The 12,273-nt window shown below is 43.2% G+C and overlaps 1 protein-coding gene across 1 annotated transcript in view; it reads left to right on the top strand.

Annotated features, from left to right (window-relative positions):
- The window catches only part of fbln2 (fibulin 2), a 125,523-nt gene that overhangs the window by 41,438 nt on the left and 71,812 nt on the right, over positions 1-12,273 (top strand). The window contains exons 4-5 of the mRNA XM_036984360.2: positions 695-821; positions 10,308-10,437. Coding sequence (XP_036840255.2) covers positions 695-821; positions 10,308-10,437 — 257 coding nt within the window. The remainder of the gene's footprint in view (positions 1-694; positions 822-10,307; positions 10,438-12,273) is intronic.

Below are 12,273 nucleotides of genomic sequence, written 5' to 3'. Positions count from 1 at the left end.
TGTCTGGTCCAGGTGTTTCTGTTGTCTGCTCTGTGTCTGCTCTGTGTCTGCTCTATGTCTGCTCTATGTCAGCTCTATGTCTGCTCTGTGTCTGCTCTGTATTTGTATTTTGCTGTGTTTGTCTTTTTGTGATGTGTAATGTATATCTTTCTAGCCGCAGTGGTCTAAGGCACTGCATCGCAGTGCTCGCTGTGCCACTAGAGATTCTGGGTTCGAGTCCAAGCTCTGTCGCAGCCGGCCGCGACCGGGAGGCCCATGGGGCGGTGCACAATTGGCCCAGCGTCATCCGGGTTAGGGAGGGTTTGGCCGGCAGGGATATCCTTGTCTCATCGCGCACTAGCGACTCCTGTGGCGGGCCGGGTGCAGTGCACGCTGACCAGGTCGCCAGGTGTACGGTGTTTCCTCCGACACATTGGTGCAGCTGGCTTCCGGGTTGGATGGGCATTGTGTCAAGAAGCAGTGCCGCTTGGTTGGGTTGTGTTTCGTTTCGGAGGACTCACAGCTCTCGACCTTCGTCTCTCCCGAGTCCGTACGGGAGTGCAAGACTGTAACTGCCAATTGAATATCACGAAACTGGGGAGAAAAAAAAGCGTATCTCTTTCTTTCTAAAGATGTGGTTGAGAGGTTGTGTGTGCATGCGTGTGTGAACTATATATCATGTGTACTATGTGTGTTATTGCCCCTGTATCTCCAGCTGGTCCTGGTCCGTCTTCTCTCTACGTGGTGGAGAGCTGCTGTGAGGTGGGCCAGAGATGGGCATCAGAGAACCAACACTGTAACAACATGCCGTTGTTGAAGGACGATAAACACTCTGTCTGCAGGTTAGTCTGCACCGCCAGGGCCTAGTGTAACATGATGTTAGTCTGCACCACCAGGGCCTAGCGTAATATGATGTTAGTCTGCACCACCAGGGTCTAGTGTAATATGTTGTTAGTCTGCACCGCCAGGGCCTAGTGTAACATGATGTTAGTCTGCACCACCAGGGTCTAGTGTAATATGATGTTAGTCTGCACCACCAGGGTCTAGTGTAACATGATGTTAGTCTGCACCACCAGGGTCTAGTGTAATATGATGTTAGTCTGCACCACCAGGGTCTAGTGTAATATGATGTTAGTCTGCACCGCCAGGGCCTAGTGTAATATGATGTTAGTCTGCACCACCAGGGCCTAGTGTAATATGATGTTAGTCTGCTCCAGGGCCTAGTGTAATATCATGTTAGTCTGCTCCAGGGCCTAGTGTAATGTGATGCTAGTCTGCACCAGGGCCTAGTGTAATACTGTATGATGTGTACTTCTCAGACCTGTTGGGTTTAGTATGGTTTCTTCTCGAGAACCTATCGTCCTTTCACTCTCTCATTCTTACCTTATTTTACTCTGTATCTGCTTCTAAATTTCAAGCTTCCACCTCTAACTCTAGGAAACTCTTTTCCACCATCTCCTCCCTCCTTAATCCTCCTTCCCTCCCCCTCCTTCCTCCCTCTCTGTGGACGACATTAACTACTTTGAAAAGAACGTTGAAGACATCCGTTCCTCATTCACTCAGCTTATTGAGTCCAATGGTCCCACTCGCACAGAACGACCCTAGCCTTGACCTCTTTCTCCCCTCTCTCTCCAAATGACATCCAGCGACTAGTGATGTCCGTCCTCCCAAAAACCTCTCCACCCGACCCCCTCCTCCCTTCTCCAGACCATCTCTGGAGATTTTATCCCATTCCTCACTTCCCTCATCATCTCATCCCTGACCACTGGCTGCGTCCTTTCTTACTTCAAAACGTCCAGAGTCGCTCCCCTCCTCAAGAAAACAATGCTTGACACATCTGATGTAAAAACTACAGACCTGTGTCCTTACTTGAGCGTGCTGTCTATGACCAACTCTCTGGCTGTCTCTCTCAGAACGATCTTCTTGACCCTAACCAATCAGGCTTCAAGACGGATCACTGAACTGAGACTGCTCTTCTCTGTGTCCCGGAGGCTCACCGCACTGCCAAAGCTGACTCTCTCCTCTGTTCTCATCCTCCTAGATCCATCTCCTGCCTTCGACAACGTGAACCATCAGATCCTCCTTTCCACCCTCTCAGGGCTAGGCGTCTCAGGCTCTCCACACTTTTGGATTGAATCCTACCTGGCAGGCCGCTCAGACCAGGTGATATGGAGAGGATCTGTGTCTGTACTCTCACTACTGGTGTCCCCCAGGGCTCGGTTCTAGGCCCTCTCCTCTTCTCTCTATACACCAAGTCTTATATCCTTACATGGTCTCTCCTATCATTGCTATGCGGTTGACACTAAACTACTTTTTTCTCCTTCCCCCCCTTCAGCCTGCCTTTTTGTTCAACTCTCCCAAATTCTCCCATGTCACCCCGCTCCTCTGCACACTCCACTGGTTTCCAGTCGAAGCTCACATCTACTATAAGACCATGGTAATTGCCATCGTAGCAGCAAGAGGAACTGCCCCTCCCTACTTTCAGGCTATGCTCAAACCCTACATCCCAACCCGAGCACTCCGTTCTGTCACCTCTGGTCTCTTGGCAATTCCCGCTCAGCCCAGTCCAAGCCCTTCTCTGTCCTGCCACCCCAATGTTGGAACCAGCTTTACCCTGAGGGTAGGACAGCAGAATTCCTGCCCATCTTCCGAAATCATCTGAAACCCTACCTCTTCAAAAAGTATTTTAAATAGTCCCACAGCACCCCTCCTTGCACACCCCCCCTCACAACTTTCGTGAATTAACACTCGCAATTCACTTTTTCTCCCCCTTACTAGCTCTGACTTCTGTAGTATACGGTTGGGTTTAGTGTGATATGGAAGTCTGTAGTATACGGTTGGGTTTAGTGTGATATGGAAGTCTGTAGTACACGGTGTGATATGGAAGTCTGTAGTACACGGTTGGGTTTAGTGTGATATGGAAGTCTGTAGTATACGGTGTGATATGGAAGTCTGTAGTATACGGTTGGGTTTAGTGTGATATGGAAGTCTGTAGTATACGGTTGGGTTTAGTGTGATATGGAAGTCTGTAGTATACGGTTGGGTTTAGTATGATATGGAAGTCTGTAGTATACGGTTGGGTTTAGTATGATATGGAAGTCTGTAGTATACGGTTGGGTTTAGTGTGATATGGAAGTCTGTAGTATACGGTTGGGTTTAGTGTGATATGGAAGTCTGTAGTACACGGTTGGATTTAGTGTGATATGGAAGTCTGTAGTATACGGTTGGGTTTAGTGTGATATGGAAGTCTGTAGTATACGGTTGGGTTTAGTGTGATATGGAAGTCTGTAGTATACGGTTGGGTTTAGTGTGCTATGGAAGTCTGTAGTATACGGTTGGGTTTAGTGTGATATGGAAGTCTGTAGTACACGGTTGGGTTTAGTGTGATATGGAAGTCTGTAGTATACGGTTGGGTTTAGTGTGATATGGAAGTCTGTAGTACACGGTTGGGTTTAGTGTGATATGGAAGTCTGTAGTATACGGTTGGGTTTAGTGTGATATGGAAGTCTGTAGTATACGGTTGGGTTTAGTGTGATATGGAAGTCTGTAGTATACGGTTGGGTTTAGTGTGATATGGAAGTCTGTAGTATACGGTTGGGTTTAGTGTGATATGGAAGTCTGTAGTATACGGTTGGGTTTAGTGTGATATGGAAGTCTGTAGTATACGGTGTGATATGGAAGTTTGTAGTATACGGTTGGGTTTAGTGTGATATGGAAGTCTGTAGTATACGGTTGGGTTTAGTGTGATATGGAAGTCTGTAGTATACGGTTGGGTTTAGTGTGATATGGAAGTCTGTAGTATACGGTTGGGTTTAGTGTGATATAGAAGTCTGTAGTATACGGTTGGGTTTAGTGTGATATGTAAGTCTGTAGTATACGGTTGGGTTTAGTGTGATATGGAAGTCTGTAGTATACGGTTGGGTTTAGTGTGATATGGAAGTCTGTAGTATACGGTTGGGCTTAGTGTGATATGGAAGTCTGTAGTATACGGTTGGGTTTAGTGTGATATGGAAGTCTGTAGTATACGGTGTGATATGGAAGTCTGTAGTATACGGTTGGGTTTAGTGTGATATAGAAGTCTGTAGTATACGGTGTGATATGGAAGTCTGTAGTATACGGTTGGGTTTAGTGTGATATGGAAGTCTGTAGTATACGGTGTGATATGGAAGTCTGTAGTATACGGTTGGGTTTAGTGTGATATGGAAGTCTGTAGTATACGGTTGGGTTTAGTGTGATATGGAAGTCTGTAGTATACGGTTGGGTTTAGTGTGATATGGAAGTCTGTAGTATATGGTTGGGTTTAGTGTGATATGGAAGTCTGTAGTATACGGTGTGATATGGAAGTCTGTAGTATACGGTTGGGTTTAGTGTGATATGGAAGTCTGTAGTATACGGTTGGGTTTAGTGTGATATGGAAGTCTGTAGTATACGGTTGGGTTTAGTGTGATATGGAAGTCTGTAGTATACGGTTGGGTTTAGTGTGATATGGAAGTCTGTAGTATACGGTTGGGTTTAGTGTGATATGGAAGTCTGTAGTATACGGTTGGGTTTAGTGTGATATGGAAGTCTGTAGTATACGGTTGGGTTTAGTGTGATATGGAAGTCTGTAGTATACGGTTGGGTTTAGTGTGATATGGAAGTCTGTAGTATACGGTTGGGTTTAGTATGATATGGAAGTCTGTAGTATACGGTTGGGTTTAGTGTGATATGGAAGTCTTTAGTATACGGTTGGGTTTAGTGTGATATGGAAGTCTGTAGTATACGGTTGGGTTTACTGTGATATGGAAGTCTGTAGTATACGGTTGGGTTTAGTGTGATATGGAAGTCTGTAGTATACGGTTGGGTTTAGTATGATATGGAAGTCTGTAGTATACGGTTGGGTTTAGTATGATATGGAAGTCTGTAGTATACGGTTGGGTTTAGTGTGATATGGAAGTCTGTAGTACACAGTTGGGTTTAGTGTGATATGGAAGTCTGTAGTATACTGTTGGGTTTAGTATGATATGGAAGTCTGTAGTATACGGTTGGGTTTAGTGTGATATGGAAGTCTGTAGTATACGGTGTGATATGGAAGTCTGTAGTATACGGTGTGATATGGAAGTCTGTAGTATACAGTGTGATATGGAAGTCTGTAGTATACGGTTGGGTTTAGTATGATATGGAAGTCTGTAGTATACGGTTGGGTTTAGTGTGATATGGAAGTCTGTAGTATACGGTTGGGTTTAGTGTGATATGGAAGTCTGTAGTATACGGTTGGGTTTAGTGTGATATGGAAGTCTGTAGTATACGGTTGGGTTTAGTGTGATATGGAAGTCTGTAGTATACGGTTGGGTTTAGTGTGATATGGAAGTCTGTAGTACACGGTTGGGTTTAGTGTGATATGGAAGTCTGTAGTATACGGTTGGGTTTAGTGTGATATGGAAGTCTGTAGTATACGGTGTGATATGGAAGTCTGTAGTATACGGTTGGGTTTAGTGTGATATGGAAGTCTGTAGTATACGGTTGGGTTTAGTGTGATATGGAAGTCTGTAGTATACGGTTGGGTTTAGTGTGATATGGAAGTCTGTAGTATACGGTTGGGTTTAGTATGATATGGAAGTCTGTAGTATACGGTTGGGTTTAGTGTGATATGGAAGTCTGTAGTACACGGTTGGGTTTAGTGTGATATGGAAGTCTGTAGTATACGGTTGGGTTTAGTGTGATATGGAAGTCTGTAGTATACGGTTGGGTTTAGTGTGATATGGAAGTCTGTAGTATACGGTTGGGTTTAGTGTGATATGGAAGTCTGTAGTATACGGTTGGGTTTAGTGTGATATGGAAGTCTGTAGTATACGGTTGGGTTTAGTGTGATATGGAAGTCTGTAGTATACGGTTGGGTTTAGTGTGATATGGAAGTCTGTAGTATACGGTTGGGTTTAGTGTGATATGGAAGTCTGTAGTATACGGTTGGGTTTAGTATGATATGGAAGTCTGTAGTATACAGTTGGGTTTAGTGTGATATGGAAGTCTGTAGTACACGGTTGGGTTTAGTGTGATATGGAAGTCTGTAGTATACGGTTGGGTTTAGTGTGATATGGAAGTCTGTAGTATACGGTTGGGTTTAGTGTGATATGGAAGTCTGTAGTATACGGTTGGGTTTAGTGTGATATGGAAGTCTGTAGTATACGGTTGGGTTTAGTGTGATATGGAAGTCTGTAGTATACGGTTGGGTTTAGTGTGATATGGAAGTCTGTAGTATATGGTTGGGTTTAGTGTGATATGGAAGTCTGTAGTATACGGTTGGGTTTAGTGTGATATGGAAGTCTGTAGTATACGGTGTGATATGGAAGTCTGTAGTATACGGTTGGGTTTAGTGTGATATGGAAGTCTGTAGTATACGGTTGGGTTTAGTGTGATATGGAAGTCTGTAGTATACGGTTGGGTTTAGTGTGATATGGAAGTCTGTAGTATACGGTGTGATATGGAAGTCTGTAGTATACGGTTGGGTTTAGTGTGATATGGAAGTCTGTAGTACACGGTTGGGTTTAGTGTGATATGGAAGTCTGTAGTATACGTTGTGATATGGAAGTCTGTAGTATACGGTTGGGTTTAGTGTGATATGGAAGTCTGTAGTACACGGTTGGGTTTAGTGTGATATGGAAGTCTGTAGTATACGGTGTGATATGGAAGTCTGTAGTATACGGTTGGGTTTAGTGTGATATGGAAGTCTGTAGTACACGGTTGGGTTTAGTGTGATATGGAAGTCTGTAGTATACGGTGTGATATGGAAGTCTGTAGTACACGGTTGGGTTTAGTGTGATATGGAAGTCTGTAGTATACGGTGTGATATGGAAGTCTGTAGTATACGTTTGGGTTTAGTGTGATATGGAAGTCTGTAGTATACGGTGTGATATGGAAGTCTGTAGTATACGGTTGGGTTTAGTATGATATGGAAGTCTGTAGTATACGGTTGGGTTTAGTGTGATATGGAAGTCTGTAGTATACGGTTGGGTTTAGTGTGATATGGAAGTCTGTAGTATACGGTTGGGTTTAGTGTGATATGGAAGTCTGTAGTACACGGTTGGGTTTAGTGTGATATGGAAGTCTGTAGTATACGGTTGGGTTTAGTATGATATGGAAGTCTGTAGTATACGGTTGGGTTTAGTGTGATATGGAAGTCTGTAGTATACGGTGTGATTTGGAAGTCTGTAGTATACGGTTGGGTTTAGTGTGATATGGAAGTCTGTAGTATACGGTTGGGTTTAGTGTGATATGGAAGTCTGTAGTATACGGTTGGGTTTAGTGTGATATGGAAGTCTGTAGTATACGGTTGGGTTTAGTGTGATATGGAAGTCTGTAGTATACGGTTGGGTTTAGTGTGATATGGAAGTCTGTAGTATACGGTTGGGTTTAGTGTGATATGGAAGTCTGTAGTATACGGTGTGATATGGAAGTCTGTAGTATACGGTTGGGTTTAGTGTGATATGGAAGTCTGTAGTATACGGTTGGGTTTAGTGTGATATGGAAGTCTGTAGTATACGGTTGGGTTTAGTGTGATATGGAAGTCTGTAGTATACGGTTGGGTTTAGTGTGATATGGAAGTCTGTAGTATACGGTTGGGTTTAGTGTGATATGGAAGTCTGTAGTATACGGTTGGGTTTAGTGTGATATGGAAGTCTGTAGTATACGGTTGGGTTTAGTGTGATATGGAAGTCTGTAGTATATGGTTGGGTTTAGTGTGATATGGAAGTCTGTAGTATACGGTTGGGTTTAGTGTGATATGGAAGTCTGTAGTATACGGTGTGATATGGAAGTCTGTAGTATACGGTTGGGTTTAGTGTGATATGGAAGTCTGTAGTATACGGTTGGGTTTAGTGTGATATGGAAGTCTGTAGTACACGGTTGGGTTTAGTGTGATATGGAAGTCTGTAGTATACGGTTGGGTTTAGTGTGATATGGAAGTCTGTAGTATACGGTTGGGTTTAGTGTAATATGGAAGTCTGTAGTACACGGTTGGGTTTAGTGTGATATGGAAGTCTGTAGTATACGGTTGGGTTTAGTGTGATATGGAAGTCCGTAGTATACGGTTGGGTTTAGTGTGATATGGAAGTCTGTAGTACACGGTTGGGTTTAGTATGATATGGAAGTCTGTAGTATACGGTGTGATATGGAAGTCTGTAGTATACGGTGTGATATGGAAGTCTGTAGTACACGGTTGGGTTTAGTGTGATATGGAAGTCTGTAGTATACGGTGTGATATGGAAGTCTGTAGTATACGGTTGGGTTTAGTGTGATATGGAAGTCTGTAGTATACGGTGTGATATGGAAGTCTGTAGTATACGGTTGGGTTTAGTGTGATATGGAAGTCTGTAGTACACGGTTGGGTTTAGTGTGATATGGAAGTCTGTAGTATACGTTGTGATATGGAAGTCTGTAGTATACGGTTGGGTTTAGTGTGATATGGAAGTCTGTAGTACACGGTTGGGTTTAGTGTGATATGGAAGTCTGTAGTATACGGTGTGATATGGAAGTCTGTAGTATACGGTTGGGTTTAGTGTGATATGGAAGTCTGTAGTACACGGTTGGGTTTAGTGTGATATGGAAGTCTGTAGTATACGGTGTGATATGGAAGTCTGTAGTACACGGTTGGGTTTAGTGTGATATGGAAGTCTGTAGTATACGGTGTGATATGGAAGTCTGTAGTATACGTTTGGGTTTAGTGTGATATGGAAGTCTGTAGTATACGGTGTGATATGGAAGTCTGTAGTATACGGTTGGGTTTAGTATGATATGGAAGTCTGTAGTATACGGTTGGGTTTAGTGTGATATGGAAGTCTGTAGTATACGGTTGGGTTTAGTGTGATATGGAAGTCTGTAGTATACGGTTGGGTTTAGTGTGATATGGAAGTCTGTAGTACACGGTTGGGTTTAGTGTGATATGGAAGTCTGTAGTATACGGTTGGGTTTAGTATGATATGGAAGTCTGTAGTATACGGTTGGGTTTAGTGTGATATGGAAGTCTGTAGTATACGGTGTGATATGGAAGTCTGTAGTATACGGTTGGGTTTAGTGTGATATGGAAGTCTGTAGTATACGGTTGGGTTTAGTGTGATATGGAAGTCTGTAGTATACGGTTGGGTTTAGTGTGATATGGAAGTCTGTAGTATACGGTTGGGTTTAGTGTGATATGGAAGTCTGTAGTATACGGTTGGGTTTAGTGTGATATGTAAGTCTGTAGTATACGGTTGGGTTTAGTGTGATATGGAAGTCTGTAGTATACGGTGTGATATGGAAGTCTGTAGTATACGGTTGGGTTTAGTGTGATATGGAAGTCTGTAGTATACGGTTGGGTTTAGTGTGATATGGAAGTCTGTAGTATACGGTTGGGTTTAGTGTGATATGGAAGTCTGTAGTATACGGTTGGGTTTAGTGTGATATGGAAGTCTGTAGTATACGGTTGGGTTTAGTGTGATATGGAAGTCTGTAGTATACGGTTGGGTTTAGTGTGATATGGAAGTCTGTAGTATACGGTTGGGTTTAGTGTGATATGGAAGTCTGTAGTATACGGTTGGGTTTAGTGTGATATGGAAGTCTGTAGTATACGGTTGGGTTTAGTGTGATATAGAAGTCTGTAGTATACGGTTGGGTTTAGTGTGATATGGAAGTCTGTAGTATACGGTTGGGTTTAGTGTGATATGGAAGTCTGTAGTACACGGTTGGGTTTAGTGTGATATGGAAGTCTGTAGTATACGGTTGGGTTTAGTGTGATATGGAAGTCTGTAGTATACGGTTGGGTTTAGTGTGATATGGAAGTCTGTAGTATACGGTTGGGTTTAGTGTGATATGGAAGTCTGTAGTATACGGTTGGGTTTAGTGTGATATGGAAGTCTGTAGTATACGGTTGGGTTTAGTGTGATATAGAAGTCTGTAGTATACGGTTGGGTTTAGTGTGATATGGAAGTCTGTAGTATACGGTTGGGTTTAGTGTGATATGGAAGTCTGTAGTACACGGTTGGGTTTAGTGTGATATGGAAGTCTGTAGTATACGGTTGGGTTTAGTGTGATATGGAAGTCTGTAGTATACGGTTGGGTTTAGTGTGATATGGAAGTCTGTAGTATACGGTTGGGTTTAGTGTGATATGGAAGTCTGTAGTATACGGTTGGGTTTAGTGTGATATGGAAGTCTGTAGTATACGGTTGGGTTTAGTGTGATATGGAAGTCTGTAGTATACGGTGTGATATGGAAGTCTGTAGTTCTTCAATCACTCCATTTAAAGCAGAATATAATTTCTAATTCTACTTTTCCTTTTGGCAATATACAACATGTTTTTTCTCTCTCTCTCCTCCAGTATATCCCAGCAGCAGTGTTGTCAGAATGTTCTAATGGAGACCAGGTGTCTGGCAGGTATCACTGCTGCTAAAGGAGGAGACAGGTGTGAGGTCAACCAGGAGAGCCAGTGTGCTGCAGACTCTTACCAGGCAAGACACACACACACACACACACACACACACTCAGAGACAGGCATGCACACACACTCAATCGCCCATTCTCAACTGGTTCTGTGTGTGTGTCAGAACCACTGTATCAATGAAGGATAGATTGTCCTAATGGTATTGCTATAGACTTAATACTACAATACTGTACGCATGTTAAACAGTCTGTTATACAGACAAATCAAACAGTACGGGACATTCTCTGGATCACAGTGGATCAGCAATTTCCTATAGAACCTGAATGAGAATGTCTTCGTCTGCGTCCCATGGTACCCTATTCCACTAGGGCCCTGTAGTGCACTATAAAGAGAATAGGGTCATTTGGGACTTCAAACAACCTGAGGTATGCAGTAGTGTTTTGGAGGTCATATTTCAGTAGTTGGCACCCTGCCATTTGACGGTCATGTTCCAGTTTTAGACCCATATGCCAACTCAGGGATTTTGTGGAATTCAGATGAAGGTCGGTGAGTTTATTGGATTTGGTCCAAATCCCAATCTGTGATAATCTAGCATCAAGCAAATGCCGAATGTAATATTGGACGTCGGAGCATCCTCCAGAACCTCAGAATGGTTCCATATGGAGATAGGAAGATGTGTTCTGCCTTCGTGTGCATTCCAATGGAGCCCTCTTCTCTACATAGTCCTCTCCTTTACAGTGTTTAACGTGTTTAAAGAACGACTGCCCTAAAAAACAACTCATCCCTTTAAAAATGGTCTATGTGGCATCGATGTATGAGTCAAACATTTATTCTAGTGTCAAATTTGACTACAAAGTGTAAATAGGATCATTTTGGTCATGAAGTCAATCTCATCTAAAACGGAGTTTGGAACCTCTGTGTGTCACAACGAGTAAATTAAGTTTGGATCACAATTATGTCAACAATTAATGCCCCCTTTTACCAAGCTCAGCGTGCAAATCAGCCCTCTGGCCGCTTCCCTTCATTGAATGGCGCTCAGTTTTTTTATCGCCCCCAACGCAACGCGTTAAGGATCACTTCCGTGCCAACAGGTGTTTGGAGTTGGTTGGTCCCCAGTGGTGGTGAGTATGCTGTTAGCTAGAGCGTAGATTGATGGTTATGTATCTGGTAATGTATATTTTGATGATCACTATCATCTAGCTACCTATACTGAACAAAAATATAAATGCAACATGCAACAATTTATAAGATTTTACTGAGTTAAAGTTCAAATAAGGAAATCAGTCAATTTAAATAAATAAATTAGGCCCTAATCTATGGATTTTCCATGACTGGGCAGGGGCGCAGCAATGGGTGGGCCTGGGAGAACATAGGTCCACCCACTTTGGAGCCAGTCCCACCCACTGGGGAGCCAGGTCCAGCCAATCAGAATATGTTTTTCCCCACAAAAGGGCTTTATTACAGACAGAAATGCTCCTCAGTTTCATCAGCTGTCCGGGTGGCTGGTCTCAGACGATCCCGCAGGTGAAGCCGGATGTGGAGGTCTTGGGCTGGCGTGATTACACGTGGTCTGCGGTTGTGAGGCCGGTTGGACGTACTGCCTTATTCTCTAAAACAACATTGGAGGCAACTTATGGTAAAGAAACATTCTACATTCTATTCTCTGGCAACAGCTCTGGTGGACATTCCTGAAGTCAGGATGCCAATTGCAATCTCCCACAAAACATGAGACATGTGTAGCATTGTGTTGTGTCAAAACTGCACATTTTAGAGTGGCCTTTTATTGTCCCCAGCACAAGGTGCACCTGTGTAATGATCATGCTGTTTAATCAGCTTTTTGATATGCCACACCTGTCAGGTGGATGGATTATCTTGGCAAAGGAGAAATGCTCACAAATTTGGA

This window comes from Oncorhynchus mykiss, chromosome 7, assembly GCF_057628025.1.
Source record: "Oncorhynchus mykiss isolate SJ-2025 chromosome 7, ASM5762802v1, whole genome shotgun sequence".
Taxonomy (NCBI): Eukaryota; Metazoa; Chordata; class Actinopteri; order Salmoniformes; family Salmonidae; genus Oncorhynchus; species Oncorhynchus mykiss.
The sequence above is the reverse complement of the archived record's forward strand: the minus strand, read 5'-3'. Positions and strand labels throughout refer to the sequence as shown.